The following is a 19,990-nucleotide window of genomic DNA, read 5'->3' as shown; positions in this document are numbered from 1 at the left end:
TCTTACGACGTCGTGATGTCGTTGGAGCTGGATCTGGGGTTGGAGAGGTCCTTCACGATGTTGAAGAGCTCTTTGCTGTTGTGTGTGTTGTTGTCAATACCTTTCTTGAAGGAGGTCCTTTTGGTGGTTCGGATGAATTGGTGGTGCTTGCTGCTGGCTTTCTCTAGGACTTTATGGATGTCCAGTGTTCGCGGCATCAATTTTTCTCGAGTGGTCGGCGAGTCTGCTTGGATTCTTAGAGGTCACTGGTGAACCAGCTGGCCTTTCTGACAGTGCATCTGTTTGAAGGTTTTTGGATCGGGCGAGGGTGTTGGTGCAGTTGTCGATCCATTGCCTGAGGTTGCGGGCGGCTGTGTCGGTGTCAGTGGTTTCTGTTGGTGGGTCTCGGGCGAGGGTGGTGATGAGCTGGTCTTCGGTGACCTTGTTACAGCTGCTGTGGGGGGATTCGTTGCGGGTGGTGGTGCGAGGTGGGTTTCTTGAAGGTGAAGCGGATGCAACGATGGTCGGTCCAGTAGAGTTCGGTGGTGTGGCTGAAGGAGACGTCGTTGCCGGCGGAGAGGATGGGGTCGAGCGTGTGTCCGGGGGTGTGGATGGGGGTCAAGTCAAGTCAAGTCAAGTCAAGTCAAGTCATAACATTTATATAGCGCACTACATACCCGGGGGGTTTCAAGGCGCTTAGGAAGGGGAGGAGGATTATTTGTCAAATATCCACGTTTTAAGTTGCTTTCTGAACGCTAGGTGATTCTGGGTGAGGCGAAGGTAAGCGGGGAGAGAGTTCCATGTTTTGGCAGCCAGGTATGAGAAGGATCTGCCTCCCATGGTGGCCTTGTTGATGCGAGGTACAGTGGCGAAGGCTTGGCTGGAAGAGCGAAGTTGGCGGGAGGGGGTATAAAAGGACAGTCGAGAGTTGAGGCACTCTGGTCCGATGTCGTAGAGTGATTTGTGTGCGTGGGTAAGCAGTCGGAAAGTAATCCTCTTATTGACGGGTAGCCAGTGGAGGTCTTTAAGGTGACCAGAGATGTGTTCGTTGCGTGGGATGTCTAATATGATCCTGGCTGAGGCGTTTTGGATTCGTTGTAGTTTCTTCTGGAGTTTTGCGGTAGTACCTGCGTAGAGGGTGTTTCCGTAGTCCAGTCGGCTCGTGACCAGAGCGTGGGTGACAGTTTTCCTTGTTTCGGAGGGGATCCAGCGAAATGTTTTTCTGAGCATGCGAAGAATGTTAAAGCAGGAAGAGGATACGGCGCTGACTTGTCTGTTCATTGAGAGTGAAGAATCCAAGATGACGCCTAGGTTCCGTGCGTGGTCTGTCGGGATCGGTGCTTTTCCGAGGGCTTCCGGCCACCAAGAGTCGTCCCATGCAGAGGGGGATTTACCTAAGATGAGGACTTCTGTTTTGTCTGAGTTCAGTTTCAGACGGCTTTGTTTCATCCATTCTGCGACTTCTTTCATTCCTTCGTGTAGGTTAGTTTTGGCGGTGCTGGGGTCCTTGGTGAGAGATAGGATCAGTTGAGTGTCATCCGCGTAAGAGATGATGTTGAGGTTGTGTTGGCGGGCGATAGCCGCGAGGGGGCTCATGTATACGTTGAAGAGGGTGGGACTGAGTGAGGATCCTTGTGGTACGCCGCAGATGATTTCAGAGGCCTCGGACTTGAATGGTGGGAGGCGGACTCTCTGGGTTCTTCCGGTGAGGAACGAGGTGATCCATTCCAGTGCCTTTCCTTGGATTCCGATGTTTCTGAGGCGTTGTAAAAGGGTGCTGTGGCAAACTGTGTCGAAGGCTGCAGAGAGGTCGAGGAGGATGAGGGCGACTGTGTCTCCATTGTCCAGTAGAGTTCGAATGTCGTCTGTTGCTGCGATGAGGGCGGTCTCAGTGCTGTGTTTGGCTCGGAAGCCAGATTGTGAGGGGTCGAGTGATTTGTTGGCTTCGAGGAAGGTAGCGAGCTGGTTGTTGACAGCTTTCTCGATGACTTTGGCCGGGAATGGAAGAAGCGAGATGGGGCGGTAGTTTTTGAGTTCGGTGGGGTCTGCTGTTGGTTTTTTCAGAAGGGCGGTGAGTTCAGCGTGTTTCCAGTCTTCTGGGAAGGTAGCGGAGTTGAAGGAGCAGTTGATGACGTCTCGGAGGTGCGGAGCTATGACGGAGTCTGCTTTGTTGAAGATGTGATGAGGACATGGGTCTGTGGGGGATCCAGAGTGGATGGAATTCATCAGGCGGATGGTGTCCTCAGTGGAGATTGGGTTCCAGGCGTTGAGGGTGTTAACGGGGGGAAGATGGTCAGCTGATGGTAGGGTGGGTTGGCTTCCGGGTTGGTTGTCAAAGCTGTTGTGGATGTCAGCAATCTTGTTGTGGAAAAAAGAGGCTAGGGAATCGCAGAGGGTTTGAGAGGGGGTGATGTCGTTGGAGTTGGCCGAGGGGTTGGAAAATTCCTTGACGATGTTGAAAAGTTCCTTGCTGTTGTGGGCGTTGTTGTCAAGTCGATCTTTGAATGCTGTTTTCTTGGCTTTTCGGATCAGTTGGTGGTGAGTGCGGATGGCGCTTTTGAAGGCGTCCTTGTTGCTGGTGGATGGGTCTTTTTTCCAGGTCTTTTCAAGGGAGCGGCACAGTTTCTTGGACTTCTTGAGGTCGTCGTTGAACCATGAGGCCTTCTTGATGCCAAGTTTGTGTTGACGTTTTTTCAGTGGTGCTAAGTTGTCGGCGGTGTTGGATAACCAAAGGGTGAGGTTGGAGGCGGCTTCGTTGGCGTTAGAAGAGAGGGCTGGGGAGGTTTGAAGGAGCGATGTGGAGATCTGTTCTGTGGTGATTTTGTTCCAGTTTCTTTGTAGAGTTGGTTGGAGGTGGATGGTGGGTTTCGGCTTGTTGTAGGTGAAGTGAACGCAGCTGTGGTCAGTCCAGAGGAGATTCGTAGTGTGGCTGAAGGAGACATGGTTGCTGGAGGTGAAGATGGGGTCGAGAGTGTGACCTGCGATGTGGGTGGGGGAAGTGACCAGTTGTTTAAGTCCGAGGTTGGCGAGGTTGTCCAAGAGGGTGGCGGTGTTGCGGTCGTTGAACTTTTCAAGGTGGAAGTTGAGGTCTCCCAGAAGGATGTAGTCTTTGGAGGGGAGCGCGTGTGGGGTGATGAAGTCCGTGATGTCTTCACTGAATTTTGCGCGGGGTCCTGGTGGTCTGTAGAGGAGGGTGCCTCTGAGTGTGGTCTTGGGGTCGATGTGGATCTGGAAGTGAAGGTGTTCGGAGTTGGCGAGGTTGGCATCAGAGCTGGTTGAGATGCGGATTGTTTTCTTATGGACGATGGCGATTCCACCTCCTGTATGGTCAGTGCGGTCCTTGCGTGTGATCTTATAGTCATCAGGGATAGCGATGGCGATGTCAGGGGCGGAGGAGGCGTTCATCCATGTTTCCGTTAGGAAGGCGACATCAGGAGAGATGGTGTCTAGTAGGTTCCAAAGGTCAATGGCGTGCCTGTGGACCGAGCGGGTGTTGAGAAGGATGCATTCTAGGTGGTTGGGGTCGGGGATCTGTGTTGTGGTCGTAGCGGAGATGTTGTCGGTGCCGCTAAATTTGCAGGAGAAGCAGGAGAACGGTCCGTGGGTGTGTCCAGGAGCGGCTTGGACGCAGTTGGGGGCGCGACCGGGGTTGAGGGCTAGGAGGGTGGCGGCATCGTAGGTAATGCGGGGGGGCTGGGGAGCGCGAGGGGCAGGGGGTCTGGCGCTGGGCGCGGTCCAGGCGCGGAAGGGCGTAGACAGGCTTACCTTTGGCGCACCTTCGGCGCGGGTTGGGCGCGGTCGCTGCGCGTGAACGCTGCGCGCAAGAAAACCTGTCATATATGGATGGAGGGAGGGGAGGGGCGAGGGCGTGTCAGCTGGGAGGCGGGTCGGGCACACGAGGAGGACAACAGATCAACAAAATGGAGGCGGGGGGAGGAGCGGAGCGTAGCGCTATTGGCAGGCGTGCAGACAGAGAAAATACACAGCTAAGAATCAGTATAGCGCTGAGAATGCAGAGCGCTAGTACACAGGCAAATACAGTTACAGTAATGGCAGAGATCACTTCAGCAAAGCGGCGCTACGATGCCCAGCCAAAGTCAGTATAAGCATTCAACCAGAATCAGTATTAATATCTATAGCGCTGATAATGCAAAGCGCTAGCACACAGCAGGCAATGACAAATTCAGTTCAGGCAGAGATCTTTCCAGCAAAGCGGCGCTACGATACCAAGTTGTAGCTAGGAGCACAGGGAGCGACCACTCTGTCCGTGAGGAGGAGTGAGTCACAGCGTTTGCAGCCGAGTAGCGCTGTATTAAGCTTAGTGGGAGGGCGTGTCAGCTGGGAGGCGGGTCGGGCACACGAGGAGGACAACAGATCAACAAAATGGAGGCGGGGGGAGGAGCGGAGCGTAGCGCTATTGGCAGGCGTGCAGACAGAGAAAATACACAGCTAAGAATCAGTATAGCGCTGAGAATGCAGAGCGCTAGTACACAGCAGGCAAATACAGTTACAGTAATGGCAGAGATCACTTCAGCAAAGCGGCGCTACGATGCCCAGCCAAAGTCAGTATAAGCATTCAACCAGAATCAGTATTAATATCTATAGCGCTGATAATGCAAAGCGCTAGCACACAGCAGGCAATGACAAATTCAGTTCAGGCAGAGATCTTTCCAGCAAAGCGGCGCTACGATACCAAGTTGTAGCTAGGAGCACAGGGAGCGACCACTCTGTCCGTGAGGAGGAGTGAGTCGAGACTAGCTGTTTGATGAAGAGCGGTGGACATACAGGAGGATGAGCAGATGGATGACGGGTGGTGGATACAAGGAAAAAGGGTTGACAGAAGGAAGTGGATGGGCTTAGAAGGTTGGAGATAGATCAGAAAGAAAGACCTGAGATGAGATCTGGACAGAAAGGAGGATGCACAGATGGACAATGGGGGATGATGGAGAGGTGGAAGGATGGATGACAGAATGACCTGAGTGCTGGACAGACAGGAGGATGAACAGATGAACAATGGAAGGGGTGATGGACAGATGGGAGGATGGATGATAGAAGGAAGCTGCTGGGCTCTGTGGTTTGAAGACAGATTAAAAAGAAGGTCCTGACAGCTCAACAGAGTAACCTTGTCTTTTCCTCCTCAGAATCCATCTTCCTGGATCGGAACACAGCTCATCCTGCACTCAACATCTCTGCAGATGGAAAGCGAGTCTCAAGTCTGCTTATTAAACAAAATGTTGCCAAGAATGCAAAAAGATTTAGGCAACTTTCTTGTGTTCTTGGAACTATAGGATTCACCTCTGGGAAGCATTACTGGGAGCTGATGGTGCCCAAACGCAGTCTCAAAATATTTTCTATTATATTGTGGTATGTAGGGGTGGCCAGGCAGTCTGTTACTACGAATGCCTATGTACGGACAGTTCGGACTGAGAATGGCTTCTGGGTTTTGGAGCGAGTTAAATATATTTCTATTCATCCGGTGACTGGTAAACTTTCGAACCATCTACCATTAGTAAGAGACATTGGAGTTTACCTGGACTTCGAGGGAGGGCTGGTGTCATTCTTCAATTCTGACACCCAGGGGCACCTCTTCACCTACACAGCCACCTTCACAGAGAAGGTCTATCCTCTTGTTTGTAACTACATGTCCTCAGCCATAGAGCTGAGGTAAACAGTGGATGTGCAGGCCTGCAGATGTGTGTCTTTGATCATTTATAGAATTCCCTTCCATGGAGGAAGAACTGCTGTAAATCATGCTCAAAACTGATTTAGCTGTTTCAAGGCAGTCATTTCTATTTATAAAGATGCTGGAGTTTGGATTTGAATACATCATGTGTTTTGGTTCAGGCTGAAAGTTGCTACAACATGTCTACAAAAGTAACAGACATTTTGTTTCTGCCAATTCAAGGCTTAAAATAAATAATGTGGTAGTTTACAGGTCTTACAAGTCTGTTGTCATTGCTCTCAACTACACACTCATACTGTCAGGCACATTCAGCCCATGGATCACTTCATTTCTGCTAGACATTGAGACTCAAGGTAGAATATAGCTCATTGGGTCTGGTACCTTCTGCAGAAATCACCTTGTAACCTGCAGGCCACAGCCGCGTTCACGCTTTTTGCAAGAAGAAACTTCTATTTAGTTCAGAAATATCATCCCCTTCTCATTTTTTTTTGTAACATCGTTTTTATTGCAGTACCAAAATAATTGCATAGACAACATAATGATGAATAGCATAGCAATATAGCAGTAAGGCACATAATCATTTCGCCCCCCCTACCACTTTATTCAAGTCTCCAGGTAGAAGACTGAGCAACAAATATAATGAGTCCATTTCCTGCTTCATTGTCCAATGTCCATAGCCAGAAACACAGGAAGACGTGGACTGCTTTTAAATTTTTGCCCCTCCCCCACCCCCTATCAAACCCCCCCCCCCCCAACTCCCCAAACTCCCTAACATCCCCCCGTGGCAGCGCTACAGTAAAATCCTAGAGAAAATAAGGTCTGGTGCGTGCAAGGAGGAGTTAAACGGTGTGTTCCTGGGCGTGCTAATGGGGTCGGCCGCTCCTGAGTCCTCCTCCTCTCCTTCCTCCTCATCATTATCATCTCGGAGTGCCTGCACCATCATTTCCCATGCCGTTGCCCTCTCCATGGCTTTCTCATCATCGGTTCTCCTAGCCATCTGGTATCGCAAAGTGCTTGCACAGGCTGCCCACCTCAGACACTCACCATACCAGCGCTTGTATGTGGGCCCCACTTTCGATTTCCAATTCCTAGTTATTTCCCTCTTCGCCAGGATCAGCCCCATATCTATGAATCTGCTCGTCGTCTTATTTTTGGATGTGTGCGGAAACCAGTGTAGAACCCCCACTGCCTTGGTGTACTGTATCTCCCTATCTGTGGCGTTATTTAAGGCTCTCCCAATCTCCTGCCAGTATTCCCCCAAGGTAGGGCAATCCCACAGCATGTGTCCCAGATCCGCCCCCAGTGTGTTGCACCTAGGACAGGCCGCCTGTTCCACTCCAAAGTATTGCCGTAGCTTCCCTGGCGTGAGGTATGCCCGATGAATAACATAAAAATGTATTAGTTGGAATCTAGCGTTCCTCGTGCTCTTCCGCGCCCTCCGCAACAATTGACCCCAAGTGGCGTCAGGAATTTCCAATTGGAGGTCCAGTTCCCACTTAGTTTTTAGAGCTGAGAGCGGCTGCAAGGCCTCCCGCAACATCCTGGAATACAGACAAGTTACCGCCTTAAAGGTTCCGGCCGCCATCATCGCATATTGGCACGCCATAGAGGTCGCAGGTTCCTGCAATCCCTCTCCCCAGTGGTCTTGCATGGCGCCCGTTATCGCCCCATGTAATAGATAATCGCCTCGGGGAAGGTCAAACCTCTCCTGTAACTCTTGAAACGGAAGCAATGCACCGTCTTCATACAAATCGCCCAGCACCTGAACCCCAGCCTCTTCCCAACCTAGCAGTCTCAACCAGTCTCCACCATGAGGCAGGGCTGTGACCATTCCCAGTGGGATCTCCGGAGCATACATGCGGCGGATTCCCGCTCGTTTGCGCGCCCTGTTCCAGCAAAGTCGGAACGTCTGCTCTTCCACTGTCAGGTCCCTGAGCAATAACTTCTGATGCAGCGTGATGTACGCCAGCACATGCCGCGGGGTACCCTCATCTCTAGAATGCTCCGGCCCTCGATACACCCTCGCAACCTCCTGGGTGAAAGTCTGCAATTGAGCCGCCAGGTAATAGCATTCGAAATCAGGCACCGCCATGCCTCCCTCATCTTTAGGTCGTAAGAGGGTATCCAGTGCTATACACCGCCGACCCGTGCCCCATAAAAACGCTATGACCAGCGATCTTAGGCGCCGAAAGACTGAGCCCGGCACCCATATCGGGAGAGTCCTAAAATAATATAATAGCCTAGGCAGTACCACCATCTTGAGCAAGGAGACCCGACCAGCCAGTGAGAGTGGGAGAGTAGCCCAGAAGTCCATACACCCTTTCAGGGCATTAATGCAACGAGTGATATTACCATCTAGCATATCTGCTGGGGTGTGGTATACATATACGCCTAGGTAGTGCAGGCAATGAGGTTCCCATCGTAGTTCCTGCGCCGTGAGAGGGCACGGCTCTCCACGTCTCAACGGGTACAAACAAGATTTGGGCCAATTGACCTTCAGGCCCGACATCCGCCCGAATAGTTCCAGCAAACGTCTCGCTCCCAGCAACTCTTCCTCCGCATCGGCCAAGAACATCAACAAGTCGTCCGCATACAGCGAGATGACATGTGGCCTGGCCCTGTAGACCAACCCCTTATAGTGGCGGCCGGACCTGGCCTCCGCCGCAAAAGGCTCCATTGCCAACGCGAACAAAAGGGGAGAAAGGGAGCACCCTTGCCTAGTGCCGCGTCGTACCGGATATTGATTCGAGATCAGTGACCCCACTCTAACCCTAGCCATGGCTTCCTTATACAGGACTTTGGGCCAGTTAATGTAGCCCTCCCCCAGCCCGAATCGCTTTATCACTCCATACAGATACTCCCATTCAAGACTATTGAAGGCTTTCTCGATATCAATGGAAAGCACGAACGGAGTAGTTCCCTCTGATAACCGAGCCCCCAGCAACCTAGTCAGCCTGCGAATATTATGGGTAGTATTTCGCGTTGGGATGAAGCCGCACTGGTCTTTATGAATCAAGTCCGTCATGTGAGTCAACAATCTATTCGCCAGGATTTTGCTCAGTATCTTGTAATCCGTCGTGAGCATAGATAATGGGCGGTAAGATGAGAGGGCCTCACCCGCTCTACCAGGCTTTAGCAACGGGATCATAAGGGCCTCGCACATTGATCGCGGGAGTCTACCTCGCGATTGCGCCTCGTTGTAAACCAGTTGCAATTGCGGGGCCAGGCACTCCAAATATTTGCTATAGAACTCTATCGGCAAACCGTCAAGCCCTGGGGTTTTGTTCCTGGCCATCTGTTTTATCGCACTCCTTATCTCCCCGACCGTTATAGGCCGGCCCAACTCCTCTGCTTCCGATTCCTCTAGCTGTGGCAGCTGCAACCCTCCAAGGAAGGTTTCCAATTCTTCCGCCCCGCCCGTCAGCCCGCTCTCATACAGACCCTCATAATACACTTTGAACCTATCCAGGATCCCGGCTTGGGTGTGGCAAAGCCCGCCCCCCTCCTCCTGAATCGCCATGATTGGAGCACCCCGCCTGATCGGGTTGGCAAGCCACGCCAGGATCGACCCTGCTTTATCGCCCTCCGCATGCGCTCTCGTCAGATACACCTTGTGGTCGAAGCTACGCAACCGCTCTAACTCCACTGCCAGCGCTTCTCTGGCTCCACTAACCCCCTCCTGGAGCTCAGAATGATTCGGGCGCTCCCTCTCCTTCTCCCTCAACCGCCGCTCCGCTCTTTCTAGATCATCCAACAAAGTTTTCTGAGCACCAGCAGCGCTCCCGATACAGTGACCCCTAATCACCACCTTAAACGCATCCCACTCCACAGCCCTAGTGGAGGTGGAGCCTTTATTCTCCTCAAAATAACGTGTCACTCACTCCCCCAAGGCCTCTCTAAAAAGCAAATCATCCAATGTATCAGGTTACAGCCGCCATGTTGGGACACCGTTGACTTCTACCATCCAGTTCAGGGACAACAGCAGAGGGTTGTGGTCCGACATCGTGCGGGCCAAATATTCAGCGCTTCCCACTGCTGAGAGCACATGCGAAGAGCACAGAAACACATCCAACCGAACATGCAGGTCATGCAAAGTAGAATGAAAGGAGTAGTCCCTTGTGGTAGGGTGTAGTGCCCTCCAGGCGTCCCCAGGTCCCAGCTTTCTTGCCAGTCTAGTCGACGTTTCGCCGCCCTGTGTACAGGGGAGGCGTGCAATGGGGGATGGGATCTATCCAAATCAGTATCCACCACCGAATTGAAATCTCCTCCCATGACCATCGGCCCTGCCAAATAGCTAGCCAGTTTGCCCGAAAGCGCTGTCAGGAAAGCGGGCAAATCTACATTCGGAGCATACACACTACAAAGAGACACTGTCCGGCCCCTGAGTCTTCCCTCCACAGCCTCAAATCTACCCTCTGGATTTACTACTTTTTTGGTAATCTGGAAGGGAACCCCTGCCCGTATCCAAATCGATGTCCCCCTCGCAAAGGCCAAATATGTTGTGTGAAATAGCTGCCCCCTCCACCTCCTTTCTAGCGCTATTCCCTCCTGTTTGGTGAGGTGCGTCTCTTGCAGAAAAGCTATATGCACGCCCCTACGTTTCAGATACGCATGGACCTTGTGTCTACGCACCATGGTATGAAGACCCCGCACATTCCAGGTCACACATTTCAAAGCCCCCGTATTAGCCATACTCCCTCGCACCCGCAGACAGAACAATAAAAGTCATCGACCATGCGCTTGTGCCAACATAATGCTGCCCCCCCTCCCACTCCGAACAAATGAACCCCACATTCCCCCAAAACCAACCTGAGCATCCCCAACTACTCTCGGTTCCCACCCCCCCAGGACAGGCCCCCCCCGCAATTGGAAGTGAACCCATCCAAACTGTCACAACCAAATTACCCTCAAAGAAAGGCACTAATACTCGCAGTCTCCACTGCGATGACCGTAAGGGCCAGTAGGGCGCGGACCGATGCCGAAGGAGTTCGTAAAAAACAAATCAATCCCGCATATCCCGCCCCGAGATCCCCCCATGAAAGACTCACGAAGTCCCATACAGTGGTAAACTGCGCTCATGGGCACAGCGCCCCAGTGTCTGACCATCAGGTCGCTCCTCAAGTCCAGCGATTCATGCTTCAACTATCTCCCCAGATGTTTGAGGTGTGACGATGGGGCCCTTGGCACCTCCGAATTCCGAGAGTCCCGTCTCCGAGCCCGTGTCCTGCTCCTCCGAGTCCGTGCCCTTCCCGGATTGACTCCTTGCCGTGCCAGAAAGGTCCACCACCGCCTGTAGGGCTGCCTTCCTCTCTGTCTCCGTCTGTGATACCGATGGCTTCCCAGTTCTCCGCCGATTCTTACGAATACGTTGCGACTTCCTGATTGGCTGTTTCTCTCTAGCCTCCTCCGCTCTGGCCCTAGCTCCGTCCGTACCAGCCTTGTACGTGTCCCACCAGGCCCAAGCGTTCGCCGAGGTAGTAAAGAAAAGCGACTTGTCGTCCACCACTACTCGCAGTTTCGCTGGAAAGAGAAGGGAGTATTTTATGCCCTCCCCATGGAGCTCACGCTTAAGCGACAGGAAATTAGCCCTGAGTCTTTGGGTCTCAAAAGTGTAGTCCGGGAACAGGGTGACTCTGTTATTGTCGACCTGAAAGGGTCCAGTTTCCCTCGCCCTCTGTAGAAGCCAGTCTCGATCTCTGTAGTGAAGTAGCTTAATCACCACCGGGCGAGGTGGCAGGCCCGGGGCCGGAGGTCGGGCTGGAACCCTGTGGGCCCGCTCCAGGGAGAAGAAACGGATAGCCCCTCTGGCGCCACTTCGGTGCGTAGCCAATTATCAAGGTAGCCCACCATGTCATCGCCCTCAATTTTTTCTGGAAGGCCCACAAGGCGGACATTGTTGCGCCTACTCCTATTTTCTGCGTCCTCGGCCCTCCGCTCCAACACCTTCAGCCTGTCCAAAGCGTCCGCCATCTGTGCTTTCACCGCTGCGTGGTCCGGGGCCAATTCCTGGATGGATATCTCCATACTCTTAACTCTGTCTTTAAGCTTGTCATGGTCCGCTTTCAGGAGACCCAAGCCCGTCGCCACCTGTGCGATGTCCTGTTGCAGGGCGTCTTTCGTGGTCGTGATGGCCTCTAGTATACGGTCCTGCATGCGTTGGAGGGCAGAGTGGTCTCGATCCACTCCATCCATCGTTTCCGGTTCGGCCGCTCCGTCCCCCTTCCCTTTTGGCTTCACCATCCTGGCTGCGGTAGGCCCTGGCTCCCTGGACCCCTTTTGTTCTCCTCGCTGTCTCCGTACAGCAGGACCTCGCCTCCCGATAGCCTCCCGGGCGATAGGATCAGGGATCTAAGACACCTGTAGGGTACTGGGCGCTGCTCTGATCGCACCCGTGGGGACAGTTCCCGGAGGTCCTCTGCCACAACGGAGTCTCGAGGTGCCAGGCTGTGCGCGGAGAGTCGGGGTCTTCGTCACAGAGCCGCCGCCATTTTGGGGTCTCCCCAGAGAATTAGTTTGTGATCGTGCGTCCCGCAAGTCAAGTCAAGTCAAGTCATAGAATTTATATAGCGCACTACATACCCAGAGGGTTTCAAGGCGCTTAGGAAGGGGAGGAGGATTACTTGTCAAATATCCACGTTTTAAGTTGCTTTCTGAACGCTAGGTGGTTCTGGGTAAGGCGAAGGTAAGCGGGGAGTGAGTTCCATGTTTTAGCAGCCAGGTTTGAAAAGGATCTGCCTCCCATGGTGGTCTTGTTGATGCGAGGTACGGTGGCGAGTGCTTGGCTGGAAGAACGTAGTTGGCGGGAGGGGGTGTAGAAGGACAGTCGTGAGTTGAGGCATTCTGGACCGATGTCGTAGAGTGATTTGTGTGCGTGGGTAAGCAGTCGGAAAGTGATCCTCTTATTGACGGGTGGCCAGTGGAGGTCTTTAAGGTGACCAGAGATGTGTTCGTTGCGTGGGATGTCTAAAATGAGTCTGGCTGAGGCGTTTTGGATTCGTTGGAGTTTCTTCTGGAGTTTTGCGGTAGTACCTGCGTAGAGGGTGTTTCCGTAGTCCAGTCGGCTCGTGACCAGAGCGTGGGTGACTGTTTTCCTTGTTTCGGAGGGGATCCAGCGAAATGTTTTTCTGAGCATGCGAAGAATGTTGAAGCAGGAAGAGGATACGGCGCTGACTTGTCTGTTCATTGAGAGTGAGGAATCCAGGATGACGCCTAGGTTCCGTGCGTGGTCTGTCGGGATGGGTGCTTTTCCGAGGGCTTCCGGCCACCAGGAGTCGTCCCATGCAGAGGGGGATGTACCTAAGATGAGGACTTCTGTTTTGTCTGAGTTCAGTTTCAGACGGCTTTGTTTCATCCATTCGGCAACTTCTTTCATTCCTTCGTGTAGGTTAGTTTTGGCGGTGCTGGGGTCATTGGTGAGAGAAAGGATCAGTTGAGTGTCATCCTCGTAAGAGATAATGTTGAGGTTGTGTTGGCGTGCAATGGCCGCGAGGGGGCTCATGTATACGTTGAAGAGGGTGGGACTGAGTGAGGATCCTTGTGGTACGCCGCAGATGACTTCAGAGGCCTCGGACTTGAATGGTGGAAGGCGGACTCTCTGGGTTCTTCCGGTGAGGAACGAGGTGATCCATTCAAGTGCTTTTCCTTGGATTCCGATGTTATTGAGGCGTTGTAAAAGGGTGCTGTGGCAGACTGTGTCGAATGCTGCAGAGAGGTCGAGGAGGATGAGGGCGACTGTGTCTCCATTGTCCAGTAGAGTTCGAATGTCGTCTGTTGCTGCAACTCGCCACCAGAACGAGGAAAGGCCACTTGTGCCTACTGATATGGTTAGAGGAGGCCCAACGATCTGGCAATCACCACCAGTGCTGGATCAACAGGAGCAGCAGGCCTCAAACCACCCCCTCCGATTGCGACAATGGTCCAGGTCTCAGGGCGCCATCTTAGATCGATGGCTATCACACCCGATGCAGACACTCGAGGTCGATTTTCAGGACGAGGAACAGCTCCAGGTCATTCACCCTGAGCGCCGCTGCCTCCGTGGCGTCTTTAAATCACGGATTTTCCAAATTTTACTGGAATTCGTGTGGATAATCAGGATGATATCTGGGATCGGGCGCGGAGCTCCGGGCTCATGCAGCCTACTTCCTCTGCATCCAAGCCACGCCCCCTTCATCCCCTTCTCATTTTGTCAGTTGTGGTAGTATAAGCTTGATCTGCCCGCAGCCTTTGACACTGTCTCTTACCATGTGACAGGCTGGCTGAGGGACGCCGCCTTAAGGCAGCTGGAGTCGTTTTTAGTGAACAGAACTCTTACAGCCAGCTGAGCGGTCTTTAGGGCTTAGATTCTCCAACTTCCTGGTGGAGCCCCTCAGGGTCCTTCCTCTACTCTATTTAACCTGTGTGCTACCCCTCTGGCAAAACTGGTGCGCTCCTTCCGTTCCCACGTGTTGTCCTCTGCGGATGACACCCAGATAATCGTCTTCATCTCTGATGACTGGGAAGGGGTGGCAGACAGGTTTCGGTCCTGTATGGATGAAGTCAGCATTTTGATGAGGGAGAACTGGTTTTTGGCGTGGAAAATTTGATCTAGACTAATGGTTGGTGACAGAAAACCTGTTCCGGTGGCCGCAACAAAAAATCTGGGGGTGATCCTTGACAATACTTTGGGATTTGACACCCAGGTCAATAGAATGGTGAGTTCTTGTTTATGTTTTTGAATCATTAAGACCTGGAAGAACATTCTTCCCTTTCTTCCTGCAGAGTTAAGGGCTTCATTGGTCATTTCTCTTATTACATCTCACCTGGATTACTGAAATGTACTTTATTCAAATGCCAATCAGTATTTGTTGAATAAGCTTCCGGTCATCCAAAATGCAGATGGTATTAGATCAGTCTTGGCTCTATCTTAAAAAATCTCCATTGGCAAATACAAGGTGATGATGACCTTGAGCGGAGACTCTTTTCAGACACCACCCCGTCACATATCTGGGTTGAATCCATCATCGTTCTTTAGCTCACTTCACCACCCCCGTTCAGACAGAGCTTTGGCAGCCAGTAAGGAAGCAGGTGACTTTTAAACCCTGTGCCTTGTCACAAAGCTCTCCACCAACAGGGCTCATGGTGTCTTAGGGCCCCCTTCACATGGTTTGATCCTAGTGGACCTCTGAGATCAGCAGAAGCGAGAAAGGGGATAGTTCCTCGGTTCTGGAATGCGAGATGGGGAACGACCTTTCACGGTGGCAGACGTCAGCTTGTGCAAATATTAGGAGTCTGGAATTAAACTCTATGTTTTGTAGGCAGGTGAAAAACCAATTATCTGTATAATTTCACATTGTCCTGGGCGACCTTCTGATGCTTCTATGCATCCTCTTCACTAGGGCTGTCCCCTCCCTCTGGTTTCTTCCTCGGTGACAGCTCTTTGAGGCCTATTGGTTTTATGTGCTTTATACATTCAAACTCAAAATTCTGATTTAAAATTCAAGAAGTACTAGACCAAATATCAATCTCTTAATCAGTTGATAGCATGTTTATCCTACACTACACTACACCTACACTAGTGACGTGCTCTGCTCCCGTAAGACCAGCACATACATTAACCTACACTAGTGACGTGCTCTGCCCCTGTAGGACCAGCACATACGTTAACCTACACTAGTGACGTGCTCTGCCCCTGTAGGACCAGCACATACATTAACCTACACTAGAGACGTGTTCTGCACCTGTAGGACCAGCACATAATATTAATAATAATAATAATAATACAGAATTTTATAAAGCGCGAACAGTTACCTCAACCGGAGGTGTCCTGGTGCTAAGTGAGCAGTTCAGAGAGACAATGAGTAACACCAGTGGCTCAGATATTTTGAGTGAAGAGCCAAGTTTTTAATAGCTTCCTAAACCCAGTTTCTGTGGTTGCCGACTGAATGGCAAGCGGTAGGGCATTCCACAACTTCGCCGTGCTGGCCGAAAAGGTCCTGCCGCCAAGCCGCGCCTTTCTAACACGCGGGGCATGTAAGTAGAAAAAAGAGTTTGAACGCAAGAGTCTCGCCTGTTCATACCTAGATAATTGGGGCAGATCCCGTGAAGAGCTCTGAAGGCCAGGGTTAGCGCCTTGAATTTGATTCTGCTTGCCACCGGGCAGCCAGTGCAGTTCGCGCAGATGCGGAGAGACATGCTGTTTAAAAGGAATATATTTCAACAGCCTCACAGCCGCATTTTGCACGGACTGCAAACGTTGAATCAGGTATTTAGGTAGGCCCAAATAGAGACCATTTGCATAATCCAGCCTTGAAGTAACCGTCGCATGGATTACCATTTTATGACAATCAACCGGTAGGAGCAGGAGGAATTTAGGCAAATTCCTCAATGTACTCAAACACCCTGCTGCCACCTGCTGGATGTGGGAGGAGAAAGACAGGCTATCATCCCATCTCACCCCCAAATTTTTTGCCTTTGTACTGGGGCGAGGCGCAGCGCCCATCCCAGGTGGCCGCCACAAATCCGGGGAGGGGTGGGCGCCTTTCCCAACAAAGATCACCTCCGTTTTGCCCACGTTTAATTTTAGTTTGTTGGAATTCATCCATCTGGCTACATCGCGGAGACACACCTTGAATTTGGCAAAAGCTGCCACCGACACTTCTGTGTAGGGAAAGACAATCTGGGTGTCATCAGTGTATTAAATTGCCGTGACCCCCTATTTGGCGATTAGGGTGAAGAGGGGCGCTAAATAAATATTGAGGAGCAACGGACTGAGTGCCAACGGACCCCACACCCCAGCCGCTTCGGTTTAGAGGAGAAACAGCCTAGCGCCACTTTCTGTGACTGGTTAGTCAAGTAGGAATGAAGCCACCCGAGAGCATTATCCTGGAAGGCCAATATCCTCTAAGCGCTGCAAAATTATGCCGTGGTCGACAGTATCGAAGGCAGCAGATAGATCCAGGAGCACCAGCATCGCAGATGCTACTGATTCTAAAGACCACCTAACGGACTCCGCTACCTCAATCGGGGCAATCTCGGTACTAAAGCTTTACCTGAAACCCGATTGCATTTCATGCAGGATTTTATTCTCCTCCGTGAAACTATTCAATTGGCGCTGAACCAATTTTTCCATCATTTTACCTGGAGCGGCCAGTCGGGAAATTGGGCGGAGATTGCTAAGATCCTCCGGATCCCCGTTAATTTTTTTTTTCAGAGGTAGGAGTGTGGCGTGTTTCCGGCATTCCGGAAATACCCCTTATGTGATAGACCTGTTCCATATATGCATGAGAGTTGTCACAGTAGACTCCGCCATCATGTTCCACAGCTTCGGGGGGCAGGGATCGTCTGGCGCCCCTGATTTACAACGCTTTTTTTCCTGCAAAGCCACCCTGAAAGAAATCGGGTGAAATTGACTTAAGGTCGGCAAGGGTGTGCTAATTTAAACTGTGTCCGTCATTTCAGTGGGGCAGGGGGGAGAGAAAGTGCCATACACTACCTTAATTTTATCAGCAAAGAAATTAGAGATGTCTTCACAAAGAGACTCAGATGGATTGACTTAGTTCACCCGCCACGCCCACTCCAGCCTTTTACAGGCTGACCTTTCTCCCCTCAGCTCCATTGAAAACCATGGGGCTGAGGGGGTTTCCCTGCGAGACACGGCGAGTCTAGCTGGGGCGATGGACTCCACCATATCGCCTATCCATCGATTCATCACGGCCGCATCCGTGTTAGGATCTGAGGTCAGTGCCGGAGGATTCATTGCCAGGACAAGGCCAATGGTGTCAGGTCGAAGGTTTCTCCATTGCCTATTTAAAAAAGAACGTCTGCCACCAACCCGACCACCACACGATAGAGTAATCGCAAAAGAGAACAAGAAGTGATCTGACCACAGCAGCGGCTGCGGCACCTCTGCTTTCATGTCCAGAATGTTGGAAAAGATTAGATCAAGCGTGTGGCATGCTCTGTGTGTGAGGCCGGTAATGATTTGTGTTAAATTGGCGGCACTCAAAGTAGAGATTAGCTGAGCCGCCAGTGGGCAGCTAGACCTATCTACATGCATATTAAAATCCCCCACCGCTATAAAGTGAGGATGTAGGAGGGAGCTTTGGACAATAGTGTCCATAAGTTCACCTGAGCTGACCCCAGTTTAGTCAGGAGGCCGGTAGATAACTATCCCGGCCAGTGAATGTTGGGGGTTGACTTGTAGGCAGAAATGTAACCCTTCCAACCCTGTGATGGTAGTAGATAGCGCAGATGTAAGCGTGAATTTGTCCTTGAAAATAAGAGCCACCCCCCCACCCCTTCTGTCACTTTCCCGATTCGAGAAGCTCATTTTAAAACCCTGCGGGACAGCTTAGGCGATAATAGTCAGGTTGTCATCATTCAGCCATGTTTCGATCAGGAACAGAGCGTCCCACTCCGAGTCCGCCAGCAATAACCAAATATCTTCTGCGTGCCTAGCAAAGGATCTACAATTCAGTAGGCCCGCTCTGAAAATTAATTCGGGGAGACCTGCTAAAGGATTGGGTTGTTGCTTACCAATCCGGCTGCATGTCAAGGAGTCCTCGCCTTAAACCTTGCCACAATGCAAACACACTTGCGATAGTTCGGTGTTTGCGAAATCAACCCTTTCTGCCTTGCAGTATTTTTCTGTATACAACGCAAATAGATCCTCCCTGGACCAAGAGATCCTCTTGCTGTCCCTATCCTCACCAACAGCGTTTCTGGGGCTGGCCGCGATCCGGTCGCGGACGGGCGCAGACGGGCTTGCCTATGGTGCGCCTTCGGCGCGCCATCGGCACGGCCGCGCACCCATTCCCCTTTTAGGGGAGGGAGCTCGGAAGTGAGATGAATGAGGGGGAGGAGTCGTGTCCCTCCGTTCAAGCGGCACCAACAGTCGTGACGGACCGAGGACCTACAAGGATCGGGTAAGTGCAGGGGGATGTGCAAAGTTCTGCCAAATATTCACACACAGTTCAAATGTTTAAAAAATGTAACCCAGGTATTTCAAAAATAGCGTTTTTTGAATCAACCAACTCCTTAGCCTGCTAGAAGCCTCTCACCACCAGCGCATAGCTCGCGCTGCTCACACCAGCGTGGCCGATCTCACTTGTGCTTTTAAGTGGCAATGAGGGGGAGGAGTCGCGTCCATCCGTTCAAGCGGCACCAACAGCCGTGACGGACCGGGGACCGACAAGGATCGGGTAAGTGCAGGTGGATGTGCAAAGTTCTGCCAAATATTCACACACAGCGTTTTTTTAATCAACCAACTCTTTAGCCTGCTAGAAGCCTCTCACCACCAGCGCATAGCTCGCGCTGCTCACACCAGCATACATTAACCTATACGAGTTACGTGCTCTGTGCCTGTAATACATCACAGTTACACATGTTATTTATAGTGACATTAATTGAATTGTATTGCATATATGCTTGTATAGCACTACGGCCACCCTACGGGTATCCTGGCCCTTCAGATATCAAACACTTGGTCAACTGAATGGTGAAGAGAAAGGATGGAATGTGGATCAGAGTTTTGGGAACAGCCAAGTTTTCAGGCTTTTCCTACATTCAATTAGTAAAACACTCTGACTGATCATTTGTGGCAGCTTGTTCCCAACTCCCATCCGAGAACGTTTAAATTTCCCAACTGCCAGCAAACCGGTACCCGAGGACCGTAGCTGTCTCTGAGGAAGGTACCAGGAGAATCTTTCCTGTAATGGGACTGGGCCCATCTAATGTGAGGCTCTAAACACCTGGCAAAGTGACTTGAAAAGAACCCTTTCTCTGATTGGTAGCTAGTGAAGCTGCCTCAATGCAGAGGTGGAGGATGAATCACGTCGCAGACTCAGCACCAGTTTTGCCGCTGCAGACTGGACTCTTTGCAGCCCCTGAAAGATGTACTGGGGGCTCCTAAATATAGGGAGTTACAATAGTCCAGTCTGCTCAACACTGTGCTGCTTACTACCAGAGCGTGCAAATCTCTTGGTAAGAAGGGGAGTATTCGACGTAGCAGGCGCAACAAGCCAAAGCAGACATTAGCTGTCTTAGTTGCCTGCGACTCCATCTGGAGGTTTTTGTGTATTAGGACCCCTAGATTCTGCACGGTGTTGGCCGGGATCAGTGGATCTTCCTCCGGAGTAAGTCTAAACTCCAACGGGGAGTTTGTGGACAGCCTTGCTGGAGAGCAGTAGAGCACCTCAGTTTTTCTGCTGTTGAACTGCAAGGAGTTCCTCCGCAGCCGATCCGCGGTCTGGAGCATACATTCTTGGAAGTGCTCCAAGGACACTGCCCGCTCTCCTTCCAAGGAGAATGCCAACTGCGTATTGTCCGCATAGTTGACCAAGTCAACCCCGT

General features: G+C 51.6%; 1 protein-coding gene across 1 annotated transcript in view; it reads left to right on the top strand.

Annotated features, from left to right (window-relative positions):
- LOC147736943 (scavenger receptor cysteine-rich domain-containing protein DMBT1-like) overlaps window positions 1-5,909 on the top strand; it is a 533,293-nt gene extending 527,384 nt beyond the window's left edge. The window contains exon 17 of the mRNA XM_086922344.1: window positions 5,121-5,909. Within this exon, the coding sequence (XP_086778470.1) occupies window positions 5,121-5,647 (527 nt within the window). The 3' untranslated portion in view covers window positions 5,648-5,909. The remainder of the gene's footprint in view (window positions 1-5,120) is intronic.
- Window positions 5,910-19,990: the final 14,081 nt, after the last annotated feature.

Source organism: Lissotriton vulgaris, chromosome 1_1 (assembly GCF_964263255.1).
Source record: "Lissotriton vulgaris chromosome 1_1, aLisVul1.2, whole genome shotgun sequence".
In the NCBI taxonomy this organism is placed as follows: domain Eukaryota; kingdom Metazoa; phylum Chordata; class Amphibia; order Caudata; family Salamandridae; genus Lissotriton; species Lissotriton vulgaris.
This window is presented reverse-complemented; position numbering and strand designations above follow the sequence as displayed.